Source organism: Rhineura floridana, chromosome 3 (assembly GCF_030035675.1).
Source record: "Rhineura floridana isolate rRhiFlo1 chromosome 3, rRhiFlo1.hap2, whole genome shotgun sequence".
Classification (NCBI taxonomy): domain Eukaryota; kingdom Metazoa; phylum Chordata; class Lepidosauria; order Squamata; family Rhineuridae; genus Rhineura; species Rhineura floridana.
In genome coordinates this window covers 133,445,494-133,468,304 of record NC_084482.1, presented here as the reverse complement: position 1 = coordinate 133,468,304, position 22,811 = coordinate 133,445,494, and the positions used below count along the sequence as shown (strand labels likewise).

At 41.8% G+C, this 22,811-nt stretch overlaps 1 protein-coding gene across 4 annotated transcripts in view; it reads right to left on the bottom strand.

Annotated features, from left to right (window-relative positions):
- The window catches only part of NISCH (nischarin), a 62,360-nt gene extending 40,479 nt beyond the window's left edge, over positions 1–21,881 (bottom strand). For 2 of the 4 annotated variants that reach the window (XM_061617976.1, XM_061617980.1), the window contains exons 1-3: positions 21,522–21,714; positions 11,968–12,051; positions 9,150–9,332 (exon numbers count right to left, since the gene is read on the bottom strand). In XM_061617976.1, coding sequence (XP_061473960.1) covers positions 9,150–9,332; positions 11,968–12,051; positions 21,522–21,608 — 354 coding nt within the window. In that variant the 5' untranslated portion in view covers positions 21,609–21,714. Of the gene's footprint in view, positions 1–2,281; positions 2,352–9,149; positions 9,333–11,967; positions 12,052–21,521 lie in introns of those variants that run through there. The other 2 variants (XM_061617977.1, XM_061617978.1) reach the window with 2 other exon arrangements.
- Positions 21,882–22,811: the final 930 nt, after the last annotated feature.

Genomic DNA, 22,811 nt, shown 5'->3' with positions numbered 1-22,811 from the left:
GTTCAGTCTGGTGAAGAGAAGGCTGAGGGGTGACATGATTGCACTCTTTAAGTACCTGAAGGGCTGTCACATAGAGGAGGGTACAGAGTTGTTCTCTGCTGCCCCAGAGGGTAGGACTAGGTCTAATGGTTTTAAGTTGCAGGAGCGTAGATTCAGATTGGACATTATTAGTAACTTCTTGACAGTAAGGGCAGTTCGGCAATGGAACCGACTCCCTAGGGAGGTGGTGGGATCCCCTTCGTTGGATGTCTTCAAGCAGAGGTTGGACAACTATCTGCGGGAGAAGCTCTAGCTGTGGATTTCCTGCTGTGAGCAGGGGGTTGGACTCGACGGCCTACAAGGCCCCTTCCAACTCTATGATTCTATGACAATAAAGGGCAGCCACTACTCCCACACACATTCCAGTGGAAGAACAAGGACCACCCATAGAACTCATTGAGTTGATCTTCTACCTCATCTCAGTCTTTATCCAAGTTTGATGTTTCTTCACCAGGATTGAGATTTAGGAGTACCAGCATTTTCCATGCTGCTTGAAAAAAACAGAGTGATCTATCATCAACTGTTCCAAGGGATGGATTCCAGGAGGGAGGGAGATGAAGACTACCTCATGGCCTACCCCAACTGGACTGTCTCCTCACCACCCAAGACCATAGAATCATAAAGTTGGAAGGGGTCCATAAGCCCAGTGAGTCCAACCCCCTGATCAACGCAGGAATCCAAATTAAAGTATACCTGACATGTGGCTGTCCAGCTGCCACTTGAAGGCCTCCAGTGTTGGAGACCCCACCACCTTCCTAGGCAATTTTTTTCTTTGTCGTACCACTCTAACAGTTAGGATGTTTTCCCTGATATTCAATTGAAATTTGGCTTCCTGTAACTTAAGCCCATTATTCCATGCCCTGCACTCTGGGATGATCCAGAAGAGATCCTGGCCCTCCTCTGTGTGGCAACCTTTCAAGTACTTGAATGGTGCTATCATATCCCCCCCAGTCTTCTCTTCTCAAGGCTAAACATGCCAAATTATTTCTGCCTCTCTTCATAGGGCTTTGTTTCCAGTCCCCTGATCATCCTCATTGCCCTCTGAACTTGTTTCAGTTTGTCTGCATCCTTAAAGTATGGTGTCCACAACTGGACACAGTACTCAAGATGTCTAACCAGTGCTGAATAGAGGGGAACCAATACTTCTGACAATTTGGAAAGCATACTTCTGTTAATATAGCTTAAATAGCATTTGCCTTGTTTGCAGCCACATCACACTGTTGGCTCATATTCAGCTTGTGATCAACAACAATTCCAAGATCCTTCTTGCATGTAGTATTGCTGATCCAAGTATCCTCCATATTATAACTGTGCATTGGTTTCTTTTTCCTAGGTGTAGAACTTTGCACTTATCCTTGTAAAATTTCATTCTGTTGTTTTCAGCCCAATGTGCCAGCCTATTAAGATCCCTTTGAATTTTGTTTCTGTCTTCCAAGGTATTAGCTATCCCTCCCAATTTTGTATCATCTGCACATCTGATAAGCATTCCCTGCACCTCCTCATCCAAGTCATTAATAAAAATGTTGAAGAGCACTGGGCCCAGGACCGGACCTTGCAGTACCCCACTCGTTATCTCCCCCAAGTTTGAGAAAGAACCATTGATAAGCACTTTGAGTATGATTCTGTAACCAACTGTGGATCCACCTGATATGAACCGGCCCGTGCACTACGTTCTGCTACGAAGGCCCTCCTCCGGGTTCCAACTCACAGGGAGGCCCGGAGGGTGATGACAAGATCTAGGGCCTTCTCAGTAGTGGCCCCCGAACTATGGAACAGTCTCCCCGAGGAAGTACGCCTGGCGCCGACTCTGCTCTCCTTCCGGCGCCAGGTCAAAACCTTCCTATTCTCTGAAGCATTTTAAGTTACACTGATTTACTTTTTTAAATGTTTATTGTATTGGATTGATGATTGTATTTTAGTATTATTTTGTTATTCATTGTATTTTTATGCTATTTTATGTTCACCGCCCAGAGAGCTATTGCTAGTTGGGCGGTATATAAATTTAATAAATAAATAAATAAATAAATAAATAAATAAATAAATAGTTGTTCCATCCAGCTTGCTAATGAGAATATCATGGGGCACTTTGTCAAAAGCTTTGCTGAAGTTGAGATATATTCCCAGAGTCTACCAGGGAGGTTACCCAATCAAAAAAACATTAGTCTGGCAGGATTTGTTCTTGATAAATCCATGTTGGCTTCAAGTAATCACTGCATTGTTTTCAAGGTGATTATAGACTGACCGCTTTACTATCTGCTCCAGAATCCAGGGATCGATGTCAGGCTGACTGGTCTGTAGTCCCCCGGTTCCTCCTTTTTGAAGATAGGGACAACATTAGCACTCCTCCAGTCATCTCTGGCACTTCACCCATCCTCCACAATTTTGCAAAGACAATAGACAGCAGTTCTTCAGCTAGTTCCTTCAATGCATCCTAGAGTATTGAATTTATTTCCTAGTTCATTAGGCCCTGGAGATTTGAACTCATTCAAAGTGATTAGGTATTCCTTGATCATTTGTCTATCAATCTCAGTGCAATCCTGCCCCTTCAATTTCACATTTCTCAGGAGGGTCATAGACCCTCGTTTGGGAGAAGACTGAGCCATAGTAGGAATTAAGCACTTCTGCTTTTTCTGTCATCTGTTATCATTTTGCTATTCTCACTGACTAGCTGTACAATTTTTTGTCTGTCTTTTACTATAGATGTACCTGAAGAAAGCTTTTTTGTTGCTTTTGACATCTCTCACTAACCTCAGCTCGTTCCCAGCTTTAGCCTTCCTGACACCATCCCTGCAATTCTGTGCTAACTGTCTGTACTTTTCCTTTGTAGTGTGGCCTTCCTTCCACTTCCTGTGTGTGTCCTTTTTGTTTTCAGGTCATCTCTAAGCTTTCTGTGAAACCACACTGGCTTCTTCTGCTGTCTTCCCCCTTTTTTCCTTGATGGAAATGTTTGCAATTGTGCCTGTAGAATTTTCTTTTTTTAAAAACTCCCACCCATCTTGGACTCCTTTTCTCATTAGGGTCACTTGCCACTGAACCTTACTTGCCATTGTTCTGAGTTTATTAAAATCAGCTTTCCTTAAGTTCAGGGTACATGTATGGTTACTCTCAGCTTTTGCTTCCTTTAAAATAAAAAACTCTAGTCTAGCATGGTCACTTTCCCACAGAGTTCCCATAACTGCCACTTTATCCACCAAGTCATCTCTGTTGGTTAGAATCAAGTCAAGGATAGCTAATCCTCTACCTCCACTTTCTGTAGGAGAAAGTTATCTCCAACACAAGTCTGGAATTTCTTGGAGGGGTCGTGTTTGGCAGAATTTGTCTCCCAACAGATATCGGGGTAACTGAAGTCCCCCATTACTACTACATCATGTCTCCTCGAAACATTGGCAATTTGCTTTGCAAACTTTTCATCCTTGTCTTCTTGATTGGGTGGTTGGTAGTAGACTCCATCTACCATGTTCCTTTTATTCTTTGCCCAATTAATTTTAATCCAGATACTCACGGTAGAACTTCCAAGCTCATCCTCCCGTATTTGTGTGCAGGGATATATATTTTTAACATATAGCATGATTCCGCCTCCCCTTCTATTCATTCTGTTCTTTTTGAACAAGTTATTCCCTTCAGTTGTATTCCAGTCATGGGAATAATTCACCAAGTTTCAGTTATACTTGTCAAGTCATTTACTCCCCTGTATTAAGAGTTCAAGGTTGTCCTGTGTGTTTCCCAGAAGAGTTGACATGTGAATCTCAAGCTATGGAAAGCAACAGGTCAAAAGCACAAAAAAACTAAATTCACACAGTCTTGTATGCCAGTTCCAATCTTAATTCCTAGATCAGAGATAGTTAACATGGTGCCCTCCAGATGTGGTTGGACTACAACTCTCACCACTCCGAGCCAGTGTGCCCAGTGATGGGAGTTGTAATCAACTAGCATCTGGAATTGTAATCAACTAGCATACCCCAACCGAAGCAACAGTATTTAAGCACAAGTGGGAGTGGAAATCTGTACCAACAATTCATTGTTGTTATGTGCCTTCAAATCGATTATGACTTATGATGACCGTACACACCAGCGACTTCCAACAGCATCTGTCATGAACCACCTTGTTCAGATCTTGTAAATTCAGGTCTGTGGCTTCTTTAAGGAATCAATCCATCTCTTGTTTGGTCTTTCTCTTTTTCTACTCCCTTCTGTTATTCCCAGCATTATTGTCTTTTCTAGTGAATCATGTCTTCTCATTATGTGTCCAAGGTATGATAACCTCAGTTTCATCATTTTAGCTTCTAGTGATAGTTCTGGTTTAATTTGTTCTAACACCCAATTATTTGTCTTTTTTGCAGTCCATGGTATCCGCAAAGCTCTCCTCCAACACCACATTTCAAATGAGTGGATTTTTCTCTTTTCCACTTTTCTCACTGTCCAACTTACACATCCAGACATAGGTATCAGGAATATCATGGTCTGATTGATCCTGACTTTAGTGTTCAGTGATACATCTTTGTATTTGAGGACCTTTTCTAGTTCTGTCATAGCTGCCCTCACCAGTCCTAGCCGTCTTCTGATTTCTTGACTTTGTTGTTATGTGCCTCCAAGTTGACTACGACTTATGGTGACCCTATGAATCAGCAACCTGCAAGAACCACCCTGTTCAGATCTTGTAAGTTCAGGTCTGTGGCTTCCTTTATGGAATCAATTCATCTCTTGTTTGGCTTTCCCTTTGGAAATACCATGGTCTGAATGATCCTGACTTTAGAGTTCAGTGATACATCTTTGCATTTGAGGACCTTTTCTAGTTCTCTCACAGCTGCCCTCCCCAGTCCTAGCCTTCTTCTGATTTCTTGACTATTGTCTCCATTTTGGTTAATAATTGTGCCAAAGTATTGATAATCCTTGACAAGTTCAATGTCCTCATTGTCAACTGTAAAGTTGCATAAATCTGTTGTCATTACTTTAGTCTTCTTGATGTTCAGCTATAGTCCTGCTTTTGTGCTTTCCTCTTTAACTTTCATCAGCATTCGTTTCAAATAATTACTAGCTTCTGCTAAAAAGCCCCTGTAAAGAAGTTACAGCACTGTTCTTCAACCTTGGGTCCCCAGATGTTGTTGGACTACAACTCCCATCATCCTTGGCCATTGGCTAAGCTGGTTGGGGCTGATAGGTGTTGTAGTCCAACATCATCTGGAGATCCAAGGTTGAAAAACACTGAGTTACAGTATCAGTTGGCTATAAATCAAGTGATGTGCTCAAGATGATGAAAAGAATAGGCAACGACAAGTTTGTGCACTTATTTCAACAATTCGGTGTAAAATTGTAAGAAACCTTATGGCAGTGGTTTCCCATAATTCTTTCTACATCAAATTACTCGCTGAGGGGGCCTCTGCAGAAAATTCTGGCAACAAGGCATGGCTCCAGGAAATAAATTCAGTCCAAAGCACTGGTCAGGCCTTAAGGTCTCATCATCAACCCATTTAGATTAAAAGTACATTCTAGAAACTATCTTCTAACATCACATAGCAGAGCAAGAGTGATATTGGTGGACCACCTGTATTTTAAGGAACCTTGTCTTGCATTATTAATCTTTTCACTGAGCTTATGTGGAACAGGAGGATTCCTTGGAAAATGTTTGAAAACCATTGCATTATAATATCACCTTGCAAAGCAATAATTATTATTCCTTCTTGTTTTCAAGGACTAATATAATCAGTGACATGATGCTTATTTGAATTACTTTATCATGCAAGAGAAAGAATCCCCAGTTCTATGCAAAATGCAAATTGAGTACTTAATCCTAAAACAACATGTTCAAACAGTATGTTCAAAAGCTGCCCTCTAGAGACCACTTGTACGGAAGAACAACATTTTTCATGTAGCTTATTGGAAGCAGATTTTTTGAGAACAGTTAGCCATAAAGGCATCTTCACTAAATTATATAGTACACAAAGCCAAATCAGTTATTAGCACCTGAAAAACAGGCAGGATAGACCTTTCAAAGAATATTGGGCTTTGGGGAGTGTAATGGTCAATATTGATGTTTGAATAAAAATACATAAATAATAAAATCAAAAACGTTAATGTTGCATGGACCTTCACAAAGAATGAATGTCAGAACTGCCTTGAAGCAGGTGGTGATCCGACCACTCCTGAAAAACCCCACCCTGGACCCGTTGGTTTGTGACAACTACCGACTGGTTGCAAATACCCATTTTAGGGAAGGTGATTGAGAGGGTTGTGTACTCTTGGATGAAACAGATTATCTTAACCCATCCCAGTCTGGGTTCAGACCTGGTTATGGGACTGAATTGGCCTTGGTCGCCCTAATGGATGACCTTTATCGGGAGAAGGACAGGAGGAGTGCGACCCTGTTATACTTACTTGATCTCTCAGTGGCTTTTGATACCATTGACCATGGTATCCTTCTGGGCCAACTTGGTGAGATGGGTATTGGAGGCACTGTTTTACAGTGGTTCCGATCCTATCTCCAGGGTCGCTCTCAGAGAATAGCATTGGATGACTGTCTTTTTGCCCCCTGGCAGTTGTGCTGTGGGGTGCCGCAGGGTACCATCTTGTTCCCCATGCTGTTTAACATCTATATGAAGCCCTTGGGAGCGGTCATCAGGAGATTTGGGGTGAGGTGTCAGCAGTATGCTGACAATACCCAGCTCTATTTCTCCATAACATCTGAATCGGGAGAGGCCGTGCAAGCCCTGGACCAGTGCCTGGACTTGGTGGTGCGCTGGATAAGGGCAAATAAACTGACTCTGAATCCTAGCAAGATGGAGACACTGTGGGTTGGTGGTTCCCGAGTTCGGATAATTGGTCAGTTGCCTGCTTTGGAGGGGGTCGTACTCCCTCTGAAAGAGCAGGTCCGTAGTCTGGGGTGCTCCTGGATCCATCTTTGTCGCTAGAGGCCCAGAAGACCCCAGTGGCTAGGAGTGCCTTTTACTAGCTTCGGTGTGTAAGACAGCTGCAGCAGTTTCTGGACTGGGATAGCCTGACCACTGTCGTCCACGCACTGGTAACCTCCAGGTTGGATTACTGTAATGCGCTCTATGCGGGGCTGCCCTTGAGGTTGGTCCGGAAGCTGCAGCTGGTGCAAAATGCGGCGGTGAGACTGCTCACTGGGGCAGGGTATTGCCAACATGTCACCCCGCTCCTGAAAGAATTGCACTGGCTGCCCATTTGCTATTGGGCCAAGTTCAAGGTTCTAGTTTTGGTGTACAAAGCCCTATATAGCTCGGGAACAGGATACCTGAAAGACTGTCTTACCCCTTATATACCAGGTGAGGACCTCCTGCAGATACCATCTTATCGGGAGGTCTGTTCCGCACAACATAGGAAACGGACCTTTAGTGTGGCGGCACCAATACTGTGGAACTCCCTCCCCTTAAATATTAGGCAGGCACCATTTCTGTTATCTTTTCGGCACCTTTTGAAGACTTTCCTCTTTCAACAAGCCTTTGAAGTTGAGACCTATCCCAGTCTGCATCTGTGTTGGAATTGCTTTTTAATGTTTTCTTTAAAAAACAATACATTTTTAACTGTTTTTAAAAGATGTTTTAAAAGCTTTTTTAAAAAAATGTTTTTAAAGTTGTTTTGTTTTGGTATATTTTACGGTCTGTTTTTACGATGTTTTGATGTGTTTTTAGCACTTCTGTTTGCCACCCTGGGCTCCTGCTGGGAGGAAGGGCGGGATATAAATCAAATAATAAATAAATATATCAGCGTCCATCTAGTAAAATACAGATAGTACAGCCATTTTCAAACTTGATACACCCATTCAAAACCTAAGACGCAGGCTTGGGCCACAATCCTGCAGAATTGTGCACACCTAAGTTGCACTGAAATTACTGGGACTTAAGTGTGCATAACTGTGCACAGGATTGTCGCTGGCCTGGCTTCACCTGTTCTTGGCCTTCCTGCCTTCCGCCACACCAGTCGCAAGGGGCACCAACCAGCACCCCGGAATGTGTTGGGCCTCTCCCCCATTGCTTTTTCACAGCCAACACCTGCCTTTGTTTAGCAACAACAGCAAAAAAAGTGTAAAATGTTAATTTCATTTCACTGAACTGCTAGTGCCCAGCTAAATAAAATAAAATAAAATTGACAACAGTAACGAGGAGATCATCTTTGCTTGGGATTGATACTGTAGGCATAGTAATAAGGTGCGCCCTTCTGCCTCTGGGCGTGGGATTGCGGGGCTATTAGGGCACTAGACTGAAGGCTGGGTGAAACCAGTTTCAGTCCTGCTTCTGGCTGATTGCAGGAGGGCTTTGCAGAACCAGCAGCCTGGGGAGAAAGGATTTTGGGTCGGGAAGGACCCTAGGCAGTCCCTGACAAGGTGCCATGCACAGGCCGGCCAGCCCAGGGTCAGGTGGGGTCAGGGGGGAAATGAGAGTGCAGAGCTTTCCCTGCGGCTTTGAGGGAGAGCAGCACAGTCTTGGCTCTTTTATTCTGAAAGGTTTTTGGAACTGTTGGTTCCTAAGGATGGGATTGAAGAGGGTGTTGTATTGTTTTACTGTTTCATCTATACTATCTTAAAGTGAGTTTTGAATTTCTCCAATTGTATATTTAAATGGTTTTATTGTTGCACATAGTTTAATTGTATTTTAATGTAGATTTTTTGTTTGCTTGTAATTATATGTACTTTTATATTTGGAAGCCGCCTTGAGTTCCAGTCCTTGGAAAAAGAGCGGGATAAAAATAAAGATAATAATAATAATAATAATAATAATTGTGGCCTTAGTTTTTCTATTACAGCTTTCCCAACCTGGTGCCCTGCAGTTCTTGCAGCTATAACTCTCATCATCCCTGATTACTGGTCATGCTGGCTGGGGCTGAATAGAGTTCTAGTCCAAAACATCTGAAAGGCGCAAGATTGAGAAAGGCTGCTCTCTTACATAACAACTGGTATTTTTGCTTAGTGATGCCACCCAACATTTGACTTTTATAGAATGAAGAAAACAAGGCTGACTATACTCTTCAAAGTGAGCACTTCTGAGCACTCAAAAAATAACCATGCCATTTAAGATCAAAATAAGAAATGAACTGGACTCAAAATGTTTGACAATAAACCACACACACAATATTGAAGACTAGCAGAATAAACTTACGTATAAGTGAAAATGCAAGAATTGCGACAATACTTTGGGTGCAGCTAAGGGAAATGTGACAAGGAGAGTTTGTAGATAGACTTCTAACTCCTTTTGTCTTTTTTCCACCAAACTTTTGGAATTTTTGCCAATAATCTTCTTAGGAGGCAACAGATTCTTATCTATCTTCTTCTCTGAAACAAGCTGTAAGACAAAGAGTTAAGTTTGTTCCTAAATGAATCAGAGTTTTGAGAAATTAGGGTTAATTGCTCACACTAAAATATAGGGCCAAATAGAAATAAAACATTTGTTTTGGCAGTAATTATCAATATCATTTTTAAACACTCGGGATAATCAAAATGTGATTTTTTAAAGCTTTCATATACCACTTTTTACACATATAACTTTCCAATGCAGTTTTTAAAAAAATGAAACAGGAGGGTCTCAATAAAACCTAAAATCCTAAAACAAACTTCCTAAAATGCCTGGGAGAAAAAAAGGATTCACCCTGCACCAAAAATTAAATACCAGAAATGGTGCCAGGAGAGCAAGTTCTTAATAGTGATGAGATGAAGAACACTGGCTTAGGTCCAGAGATGCAGTAATAAAAAAGAACGTCCACGAGGCAGCTGTGCTGAATTTCTCCAACTTTCTGTCCTGCTGCATCTTATGACCCATCCTATGTTGTTCCAGAAGATCTGCTAACCTTCAGGAATGGTTATTGGGGAGCGTATGAGAAGTAAGAAAAGCTCTATTGCATAAGCAGAGTTCTCATCAATCTTCTCTGGATCCAACCCATTATTTTAACATAATGGAGTGAATGTTTCTGTTGAGGGGGAGAGTTCCCCCCAAATTAGCTATTTATAGTCAATAACTTTGAATTTAATAATTTTTGAATGGTTCAGTAACTTTGAGTTTTTAAGTCAGCAAGTGACCCTCAACAAGTTGTAACTATTAATGAGCTCAGGAACCAAATGTTCACTTCTTACTAATTGCAAGGCTATAATGCCACTAAGAGCTGGAAACTGGTAGGATCCATAAGTTAAACAATTGTTAGCTGCCTACAATGACCATGTAAAAGATGAAAATGTATTTTCATAAGCAGTTATCTACCATAGGCAGTTATTTAAACAGGCTAGCAGACTTTTACCCAACAAAATTTACTTACAGTGCAATCCTATGCATGCCTATTCAGAAGTAAGCCCCACTGTGTTCAATAGTACTTACTCATAAATGTGAATGATGACAGGTTAATGATCAATTTAAATGTTAACCATGCCTTTGAATCCTGACTGAGGTTCTTTTATTTATTTTTTAAAATTACAATAGCATGTTTGTGTGTGGTGGAGGGGTCTTGATCATAACTGCAGCATGGGGTGGAAGGAAGTTTTAACCCTTTCTCTATGACACTTTTCTTACTAAAAATCAAGCCCCAAAGCTATTTGCTGGGGAGCATGGAAGTGTCTTCCTCCTCACATGGTGTGGTCTCCTCTATGGCTACTGTTCCTTTTTTGTTTTTCTTTCTTTTTTTTTTTAAAGGAGAGTCCCTACCATGGGATTCAAATATGTGGTTAATATCATGTCTAATGTAGAAGGTACACCTAGCCATATCATTGTTTTCATCTGGCAGGCTTTTGGATGCTTGGAGCTGTGACTGAGTTAAGTTAAGGATAGTTTGATGATGATGCTTTTGCTATTAGTTGAAATAATTGTTTAAGTTCCTGTGTTGTATGGCAATTATGTTTATTATGTTGTAAACTGTCTGGAGGCCTTTTGGCAAAGGGCGTTATATAAATTTCTTAACAAGTTAAACGCACATTGACTTGCATGTGATAGGTTAAGATGAGCATGCCCAGAGCATGTCACAATCTGAATCAGAGAAGGGCTCTCACAAAATAGATCAACGTTCCACAGGAAAAAGACTTGGAGTTTATGGATATTAGAGATAAAGTTTACTGTTTGGAATTCAGCGTTGTCTCCAAAGAAATTAATGAAGATATCAGAGATAAAGTTATCAATGTCTTGGATAAATTTCTGGACTGGAATGATGTGATGGAGTTTGACATAGAAAAAATCTATAGAATTAATTACAGATATGTGACAATGGAAAAACTTTCAAGAGATGTGCCAGTGCATTTCGTAAAAAAGAAGAATAGAGATATGACTTTACAACAATATTTCAGCAACACATTCAGAATTGATGGCAAGGAAATATTTGTGATAAAGGAAATTCATATCAGACTCTTATTATATGACTATGGCTATGACAGCAAGATTATTATGGGACACTGATAATGGAAGAATGGCTACTGAAATTATTGGACCTAACAGGATTATTATGGGTGCAAGGATGGAAGATGGAAGATGGAATTAGCACTGATAATGGAAGAATGGCTATTGAAATTATTGGACCTAACAGATTTGATATGATGGATTAACTGACATGTTTATTTGGAGAAAAATTGATAGATATATTTCTCAAGGAGTTGAAACCTCTCTTTGACTTTTTGTGGAAAGAATAAGGTGATGTTTATGAGATTTGATGATTAATTAAGATAACTACTGGAGGAAAGTGATTTTGTAATATAATTTAAGAGACAGGTTTGTTATATATTGTAGACCTATAACTGATCTGCGACAAATCAGAAGTCAACATTTTATTTTATTGTTTAATTTGTATTTTTGTTTTGTTTTTGAAAATTTGAATAAAAATTAATGATAAAAACAAACAAACAAACAAAAACTAGATCAACATTCCTTACTTTTTGGGTCACATAATTGCATTCACCACAATGGAAGTTTAGCCAACATTTTAATACTATAATTTTAGAATATTTACCTTTTCATGAAGTTCATGGAAGTCACTGTATCGATGTTTGACTATCCACTGATGGTTCCCAACACTGACTTGAATGATGTACACCTAAATGAAAAACAACTCTTAGCTGGCCAAGAAACCTCAGACAGTGAACAACTTTGGCCTTTATATCCCAATGTGATCAGTTAGATCCCTCACATTAGAAGCCCAACTAGCTTTCACTAGAAGTTGCGTATTAAGCGTCCCCAGTCCCATGATGTGGACCAAATTTGTATACGTAGTAACTGCGACCAATCAAAGGAATATATCTTACAATTTCTGAGGCTGTACAGGCTATTAGCTGGCATCTGAGTACAATTCAAAAAGCTCTTCATTACCCATAACGTTCTAACTGGCTTGGACACTGACCACCCAAAGAAGTGCCTGAACCCTTCAGTCTTCATCAAAGACCCACTCCCCAGTACCCCCACCATCTGATGTTACGTAGGAGGTAACTGATAAGAGGGCCTACTTTATCTTGATAGCTTGTGTGTGGAAAGCCCTCCCAAGAGAAGCTTGTTTGATGCCAACCTTGATTACTTTTTGTCCCATGCAAACATTTTTTGTCCAGGTATTCAACATATAACTGATTTTAGCCATTGTTCTGTGGTTTCTAAACAGAAGTGGCTAGCCTGTGACCCAACACTCATCATCCTTGACTGGTTGAAGCTCATGGGAGGCAGAGCTGAACATCTAAGTGCCACATATTAGCTATCCCTGCTAGGATTTTTTCATATGTTTGTAATCATGCATTAACCATGATTAATATGAACCAGAGGTCTCTCTTAATAGGATTTTAAATGCATTAGCAAACTCTGGCTCTCCTGGGTAGTGTTAGCCATGTCTAATATTGGTGCTGATATAAAAATGTCAATAGAGATTAAAAGGGCTAAGTAGAAATGGACCCACACACACAGTCCTGTTCACAGGCCACAAAAACAAATGCAGTGATCCTCAATGAAAAAGTCACAACACCATATCTGATTGGCCATGTAACATTATTATTATTTAAATTTATTAATCACTTTTCACAAAAGTGACCCCAAAGCAACTTACAATCGATAGTAAGATTAAAACCAATATAAAAAACTAAAACCAATAAGAAGTTAAAAACACAGTACATAAATTTAAAAGGCAGTAGGACAACCCCTAAAAGAGGCTACAACATCAAAACCCTTCCAAAATTAAGAGCCAAAAGCCTGGGATAGATGTTTTTGCCTGGAGCCTAAAGATAATTATGGTGCCAGACGTGCCTCCCTGGGTAGAGAGATCCATAAATGGGGACCACCACTGAGAAGGCCCATTCTCGTGTTGCCACCCCCACACACAGGGGCACATGAAGAAGGGCATCAGATGCCAAATGCCGGGTCTGGGTTGGTTGCAGCTAATGTAGAATGCAGCTACTAGGCTGGTAAATGGGGCAGCCCTGTGAGATTATATCTCACCAGTCCTAAAAACACTGCACTGGTTGCAAGTGAACTACTGGGCCCAATTCAAGGTGTTAATATTAGCATACAAAGCACTAAATGACTTGGGACCCAAGTATCTAAAACAGCACCTCTCCAGTATCAACTGTCTTGGACCCCAAGTTCAGCAGGTGAGGCCTTGTTGTTGGCACCCTACCTGGTTAGTGCCGACCCATGGAATGCCCTCCCCAGTGAGGTGCATCTGTCTTCATCGCTATTGGCTTTTAAGAGGAATTTGAAAATATTCCTATTTACCCAGGCATTTGCGGCCTGCAGAGGACCACTCCTGGCAACTCAGGGATCACTTGTGGAAGAATGTTTTTAACTGTGTGTTTAGAATATTTTAAACTTTTTAAAGAATGTTTTAACAGTGATTTAGAATATTTTTCAATAGTAATTGTGTTTAAAATGTTTTGTCATTTTAGAATGCTTTAAAATGATTTTTTTTCTTTGTTAAATGGTTTGGTTTTTATGTTTGCCACCCTGGGCTCCTTTGGGAGGAAGGGTGGGATATAAATTCAATAAATAATAATGATAAAAAAAACATGGGGAGAGGCAGTTTTTGAGGTAATGGGTTCCTGAGCCATATAAGGCTTTATAGGTCAAAACCAGCACTTTGAATTGAACCCAGAAACTAATTGGTAGCAAATGCAGTTGTGCCAGAATTGGTGTTATGTGCTCAAACTGTCTTGCCCCGGTGAGCAATTTGGCTGCTGAATTCTGCACCATCTGCAGTTTCCAAACTGTCTTCAAAGGCAGCTCCATGTATAACACATTGCAGTAATCTGTAGAGGTTACCACAGAATAGACCACAGACGTCAGACTATCACTGTCCAGATAGGGTGATAACTGGGCCACCAGATGAAGCTTATGGAAGGCACTCCTCACAACTGAGGCCACTTGAGCTTCAAGTGACAGTAATGGATCCAGAAATACTTCCCCACGCTATGCGCCTGCTCTTTCAGGAGTGTAACCCTATGAGCAGGCCACATCCCCTCCATCTGGTCTAGGGAATCACACACTAACAGTCTTGTCTGGATTGAGGTTCAGTTTATTGGTTCTCATCCAGTTCATTACCAAGGTAAGACATCGGTCTAGCACATCCACTGCCACACCTGGAGATGTAAAGGAGAGGGGGGGGGATGTCATCAACATATTGCTGACACGGTGCTTCAAATCTTCGGATGACCCCACCCAGCAGTTTCAGGCAGATGCTGAATAGCATGGGGGATGAAATCGAACACTGAGAAATCCCACACTGAAGGTTTCCATGGGTCCAAGCAATACTTTCCCAAGCACTACCCTCTGAGAGCAACTATCCAAGCAGGACCATATCCACTAGAAAGCACTGCCATTCACACCTCAGTGTGGACAGCCACTCCAAAAGAATATCATGGCTGATGGTATTGAAAGCCACTGAGAGATCGAGGAGGATTAATAGGGACACAATCCCTCATATTCTTGACGAGGTGCGCCTGGCGCCAACACTGTTATCTTTTCAGCGCCAGGTCAAGACTTTCCTCTTCTCCCAGGCATTTTAGCATGTGTTTTAAATTGTTTTTAAAAGATGTGTTTTTAAATTTGTATGTTTGTTTTTAATGTTTTTAGTTATGGTAAACCGCCCAGAGAGCTTCGGCTATGGGGAGGTATGTAAATACAATAAATAAATAAATAAAATATCTCTCCTGACAAAGGCAAACAAGGCAGTTTCTGTGCAAAAACCAGGTCTAAACCCTGAATGAAATGGATCTAGAAAACTGGTTTCACAAGGAGGCATTAGTCACCTCCCTGGCCCAGCCGTCCATCTCTTTCTTACTAGTTTTTATCAGCCACGAAGGTCAAGAGCACATGTGGTTGCCCAAACCGAGCCAAGCACCTTGTCCACATCCTTGAGCCCTATGAACTGTAATTCATCCAACACAATGGAACTAGACAGTGCCCTGGACACCTCTTGATATTCATCTGCTCTAACAGTGGAGTTAAGGTCACAGCGGATGAAAGCAATTTTATTCTCAAAGTGTTTTGCAAACAAGTCACAGCGAGCCCTCATACATTCCACCACCTCCTTTGGGCCACACTGTAAAAGGTCCCACACTACCTGGAAAAGCTCTGCTGGCTAACACATTGAGGATGCAATGGAAGCAGCAAAGTATGTCTTCTTCACCGCCCACACTGCCACTAAGTAGTCTCAATAGTTACCACTAACTAGCATTCAGCAGCATTCACCTGGAATTTCTCCACTTGCGTTCAAGCCATCTCCCAGCTTGTTTCATTGCCCTAAGGTCTGACATGTACCAAGGAGCCAACTGGGCTCTATCAAGTGGGAGGAGGAGCTCAGGAGCTATCATGTCAACAGCCCAGGCCACTTGGCCATTCCACAGATCAGCTAGGGCTTCAACAGGAATGCCAGTCATATTAGCCAGAAAATTCCCCAGAGCCATCTGGAAACCAACTGGATCCATCAGCCTCCAAGGGCAGACAATCCTAATAGGTCCCCATCTCTGCAGTGGGGGAAAGCCACTGAAAGTCTAAATTTCAACAGGAGATGATCCAACCATGATAAGGGATTGATGTTAACATTCCCCACTGTCAGATCACTCTCTTCCTGCCCGGTTGGGAAAACCAGATCCACACTGTGGCCTGCCACATGTGTCAGGCCAATGACCTGTTGGGGCAGCCCCATGGTTGTCATGGAGGCCATTAAGTCCTGAGCCAGCCCAGAGCTAGTGACTTCAGCATGGATCTTGAAGTCTAGGAGTCCTCAGCAGGAGTCCTCAGCACCACTTCTGATAATACTTGGATATTATGGGAAGGTGGAGTTAAGTGCTTCCTGGTCTATTTGCTTGCTCATGGGAAGGGAGGACCACAGCACTGCATGAGGCTTCGTGTATCTTGGCTTAAGCAGCCACGATGATTGTCCAATTGCAGTATGTTTCATTTCAAGTACAGTATATAAATTACATCAATTAGTCCCTGCACTAGCAGGTTGTGAGTCACTAATTCTGAAATAATAGATCTATGCTTGGCATTTCCTCTCCATTACTGTTCATAATACTGAGTGTTACAAACCACCAAGACACTACAGAGTGCTTTAAAAATTGCTTCTTTTTTAAAACATGCAGGATTTAGCATACACTCTGGGTTGTCTTTATCGCATTAATAGAAATGAGCTTGTTATATTTGACCACTTATTTCTGAATATATTAATGGAATAGATTGGGGGGGAGGAGATAAATATACTATTACGCTGTACTATGTTGATAACATAATTCAATTACTGAAAGAGGCTGCTTCATTTTCAGCAATTTCCTGCTCATGCTGCTGCTATAGTATATCTCAGGTCTTCCCTGAGGATCATTCAGCCCTCTAGAGAGGCTTCTTGAGGGCTACAGCAAGGAGTAAAAGCCCTGTTACATGAGCAGACTTCCACTCATGCAAAGTCTGGAGGTAATTCAAATATCTCCCCCCAATAACACTTACTACTCTTAGTAAAAAATATTGAGGTATGCATCAGGAAACACGCAGTTTCATGCTCAGGAGGCCTCAAACATATTTTTGTAGAACTACTAAGTATTCAAAGTGAAAGTTAGAAAAAGCCAGTGTGGCATAGTGGTTAGAGTGTGGGATTGGAACTTGAGAGACCAGGGTTCAAATCCCCATTTGGCCATGAAGCTCAGAGTGACCTTGGGGCAGTCACTCTCTCTCAGCCTAACCTACCTCACAAGGTTGTTGTGGGGAGGGGGAGAACCATGTTTGTACATCACCCAAAGGATACTGCTTGACATATCTATTCCCCATCTTAAAAAACTCAAAACTTCAATCCTGCCAATGCATGCAAATTATTTCACTAGCATGAGACACCACTAATGGCAGTTTAGCATCATCTATGACAAAAATCTGTTAAATTAGCACTTAAATAAATACAGTTTTAGATATTTCATTGAAACCACTTTTAACATGCATAGCCAATGTTATATAGAGAATAGAAATGAGTGGGTACTCTTGTATTCTGAAGGTTAACAAATGCATACCTATTTCTGGATATTAATGTGGATGCTTACCTGTACTATCTAAAATCAATTCCCTTCTCTGCCTGTGTCTAAAAAGTAATACAGATAAAATAATAATACAGCAATCTAGCTACAGACAGTGGCTGCAGTCTACAAAGGGAGGGCTGTGCACTCAGCTGGAGGTTTCTTTGCTGACTGTAGAAGCAGCAAGCTGTTCTGCAAACTGAACAGTGGCAGTAGAAGCTGCTGCAGCGAATGCTTCAAAGAAAGCTCAGGTTGTTCACTCAGTTCTTCTCTGTGTGCAGGTTTCTCTGGACTGTCTACAGAATCAGCATAATGAACAGCCAGTTTTGTGGCTTTTTAAAAACATTTCACACTACATAATTATTTTAAAACTAAAACTTCAAAGCATGTACACTTCATCACTACATGTCATATCTTGTTTCCATTTTGTATTATCTGGTAACAATAGTAAGAACCACAATTGCAAAGGGTAACTTATTATCTAAATTGTAGAAAAGCTGTGTTTTGAGCTTGCAGACTTCATTAGGAGCACTGAATACAAAGAGAAGAACATATACAAAGTATTTTATAAAAAAACACATTTGCAAGCTCTTTCATTACACTATATAAGCAGGAAATATCATCAGCTCTTAAGGAGGAAACTTGGAAAGGGGAATGTTTGCATCCTCACCTTCCCACTGCAGTTTCCAAAAAGCCACTCCAGGGAAGCAAGGAACTTCCCAGACTGGGATGGGGCAGGACATAGGTGTTGCTGGGGGAACTGCCCAAAATCAGGAGGAAGTACATTGTGTCCCAGAGACACTTGCTTCTCCCTTTGATTTTAGGCGATTCCCCCTTCTGCAGCAGCCCCCCCATCCTATCCCACATCCTCAGGAGCAGCTTTTCAGGGGGCACATGGAGCTGTAGTGAGCAGGAGAGCATGGAAAAGTCTCCTCCTACGAGGTTTGTGCTGCTCACAGAAATACCAAATAGTGACATGTATGTAGAAGTGAACAATACAGCTAGGCACTTTTTGATGTCAATGGAAGAAAAATCAATGAGCTTAACTTCAGCTGGGTCACTCCCCGTGTTACTTAACAATTGTGCATTTTGTTAAATATTTGTTTTCCATATAATATATTATAGCATAAATTAAAACTCAATTTAAAATTAGTGCAACTTCATTTCAAGGAAGAGAAACTAGTGAGATGTTCATCAAATAGTGAGAATGTATGTTGCCAAGTAGGCTAAGGTGAACAGATCTTTGCATAATATAAATGGGGCTTTTGCTATCTCCTTGACTAGCAGCTGCACAAATTTTTCCTCCTCTCTACATCCACATCCTTGACCCTTTTGCTTCCAGTCTAGTTGAATATGGCAGACTTTTCCTCCTTAGCAGTGCAATGCTAATAGGTATGCAATTATACCACCATATCCAATGACCTGCTAGGCTCAAACCTTTGACGTGTTTCATACATGCAATTATATATTTCTTTCATTAGAAACAACAGGTGGGGGATTAGGCAGGTCAAATTTAGTCACATTCAGGAGCATGACTAAACCAGAAGGGCTTTTGGATCCACCCTCTTTTTGGCCCAACGTAAAAAAGGTAGATGCAATCCGATCTTTCCTATGGCCCCTGGTACAACCTCCCAGGGACCATAGGATTGCACCCATATTGAACTGCATTACTAGGCATGAAAGTAGATCTGAGATAAGGTGGATATTGATTAGTAGCTGCTGATCACTGGTGTCTCCCATAAGAAGGGGAAAACACTGCTTTTCCCTTATATATTTTCCTAAGGAAATTCATGAAGCTCTCTCCCAAATAAAAAGGTGCAAGTTCCCCCAGTCTAGTACCTTCCCTATCATCACAAGTTAGCTGCCAGCCAGAGGAAGACAAACTCACAGAGGTGTGGGGCATTATTTCAAAAGCTAATTACTGAAGCATATAATTACTGGGATGCTGCAAGTCCTGATCTCTGCTGCAAGATGGAGAGCTACTGATATTTAAGAGGTAGAACTTATGTGTCATAATTAGGATTTCCAAGGGGTAGCAGTGTGTGTTGCAGCAAAAACCAACAAAGTCTTGTGGCCCTTTGAAGACTAATTTATTATGACATAAGCTCTCTTGGACTACAGTCCCCTTCATCAGTAAATATACAATAAGCATATGTCTTGTAACTATGGTTTTCTTGTTATTCTCATGAGGCTACTGTACTAGGCAACCTTCAAGTTTCTCTTTGTGTTACATTGGTTCGGATCAGCAATAATACCACTAATTAACAAAACAAAGGGCAAGCCAAAATGGTGCTGTGGAAGGGATTTAAGCACAAGTTTCTCTCTTCCATGGAAAACAAAGGGATTTTTTGCCTAATTTTGCCTGGATTAGTCACTATGTCATCATTATATAATGTGTACATAGACCAAAAAGTTACATTTTGAAGTGCTTCATCTAAACTGCTGCCCTCTTTTATTTTAGCTAGGCCATGTATTTAAGGGGGGGAAATATTTTCAAGATTTTCACACTGCATTTTTATCTCTGCCAAGTATCTCACTTACAAGTAAGCTTGAATATTATGAAATGATTTCTATAAACACCCTGATTTTAAGACTTTACATGTTTACAACAAAACCAATGATGTCTGCTGCTAAGGAATATTAGAAATAGAATATATGCATCACTTTTAAACTGATGTGGTGCCAACGATTCTCATTCCTTCATATTAAAAATTGGTATAAGCAGGTTTAGAATGTGTATTCACAACACAGAATTCATGGAACAGAATAGCTTAGCTAACAAAAACTAGGAGGCACACCCATTTTCAGTTATGTATCCAAATAGTTTGAGATGCTCAATTTTTTTAAGATTTTAGGTATGCTTGCTTCTGAAACGGTGCTAGTTAACTGCAAAGTACAGCTCTATGTGGACAACTCTGTATGGTATTGCTAAGAGCATTGCTACCACTATTGTGAAGCAAATCAAAGCCTCTTTTCCTCTAAACCTATAGTTCAAAAAGGGCAGTATTTAAGAGTGTTTCAACAGTTGTGTAAGGTAGTCATATACTGAATTTGATCTAGACTGAAAAAGGTCACTTGCCCTTTGACACATCCCTTTTGCCTATTTTATTTTTTAAAAAACAAAAATACACCAAACATACTATATATTGTTATGTCTTCAGGCCAGTTTCCAAAGGATGTTTGTATCGGAATTGTTTACCAAGGAGGGAGAGGACAGAATAAAATGAAGCTGTTTTAAGAAAGTCCACACCAGAACTTGAGTCTTTTTGAGATTTGGCATGCCCATTTCAGACAAATATTTTATAACCTCAACCCAAAATAAGACAACACCCATGCCCTCTTTCACAAGGGTGTCTGCAGACTTTTTTCCAGGGGCAGTGGATGTAAAACACTAAAAGGGGGAAGGAGCAGGCTAATTTTTCACAAAAAATGAGAAGAGTCGTGTCTGCACATTTTGTCTCTTATCTCAGGTTCTACAAAATACTAGAAACTTGCTCTCTTTTTTTTTTTAAAGAAAGCTGGGTATCAGGATGTTAGAGTCCATTATGATGGTGGTGGTGTCCCCTTGCCCCCACCCCGCCTTGGACACCTATGCTCTCTCAGAAACATCCGATTTCATCCCTTTCGAAGTTGCTGTTTTCCCATGAACACCCATCCAAGAAAGAGTTCTGTGTCACTCGGAAGCATACGAGTCAAGAGCACTGGCCGGTCCTAGGAAAATATTAACACACTGTCCCGTTGAAGTCTGCTACAGTTTCCCAACGAGGATATCGGACCTTGATATATAAGCAAGGTAACTTTCCTCCGACCAGCTCCCCGTTTAAACCAGAATTATAGCCAGCACCTTCCTTCCATTATCCACCATGTACGTAGCACGCTCGGTGACATGGACATATTTTCCCCGAGAGAGGAATGACCTCCCCAGGAACCTTCCTCTCCTGGGAGACCTAGAGGAAGACTTCAGGGGAAGGGAAATCCCCCTGCTTTAGGAAAGCCCCCAACTGCCTCGGCTTCCTTCCCACTTCACCCGCCTCACCGTGTAGGTCTCCACCAGCTCCGAACCAAGAATCCGGACCCCTTTCGGGGGCTCTTCGCCCTCGTCCCCGGCCCCTGCCACCTCCATCTCGACCACACCGTGGGGAAAACGCAGGAGACGTCCGGGGGTGGGGTAGGGCAGGAGAGAAGATGCTGCTGGGGAGGCGCTGAGCTCACTCGGCCGCTCTTCTCAGGCTCGCTCCGGCTGCTGCTACTGTGGTCGTGGCGGCTGCTGCGCTGCCTCGCTCCACACGGGCCCCCGCCAGCGCAATATCCCCCGTCACAGCCGCCATGTTTGCTTCCACTTCGCCCGCCCGCCTCTCTCTTTTGCCAGCTGGCGGGGGCGGGGGAAGAAGAAAGGAGGCCTCAAGAGACCGCGACAACTTTATTCGCAGCCCGTGAGAGCGCCAAGGAAGCCCAAGCATAGGGGCGGAGCTGCAGGCCGGGGGCGGAGCTCAAGCGCGGAAAGGCCCTTTCTTATCATGGGGAGATCGGAAGAAGGGTGGAAAGAAACATAGGCTGTAAGAAATAGAGCGGTAGTTCCTTCGTCCAGAGGACGGAACTTCCGGGTTACTTTTAACCCTATTTTCTTTCTCCGCTGGCGCGGTAAAAAAAGAAGCAGAGAGAGGCAGACAGAGAGACGGAGAAAAAACGGAGAAATCCAGGACGCTGTTCTCTCCCCTTTCTGCCAGCCGCTTATACTGGGCAATAACCTCTCGAGGAAAAAATGTACCAGCAGAACAACAGGAGTTCGTTCCTCTCCCCCTCTATATCAAGTCTTGTTTCGATTTATTTTTTAAAAAAATTAAGATTAAAAATTGTGCTGCCAATACCTGGTTCATTCTCTGCTCCCAAGAAAGATAATAGGGTTAGAAGAATGGGACGTAGTTAAAAACTAGTATTGTTCCAATACTGCAGGATGTGGGGAGGGGAGCTGTGGTTGAAAGATAGTGATATATAACAGCCCTGCAGTGTAGCTCCCTCATACAGGGACACCTACTACCAACTGCCCTGTGGCAAGGATCCCAAGAGAGGAAGGGAGGTATATGAAGGAGAGGGGCTGCCTGAAGCTGGGTGTGTGTGGAAGACTCTGTATTTGTATTTGGAAGGAGTCTGTATGCTGCAGCAGCAGCAGTTGTGGCCACTTACTCTACAACTCTGCCATCCTGTTTTTTCTCTGCTCCAGGTATATGAAGGAGAGGGGCTGCACCAAGAACTTGGCATCGTCTTGGGGTTGCCTTGAAGAAGAAGATCGTGGAAGATTCTTTGTTTTTACTGCTTTGTTTGTTTT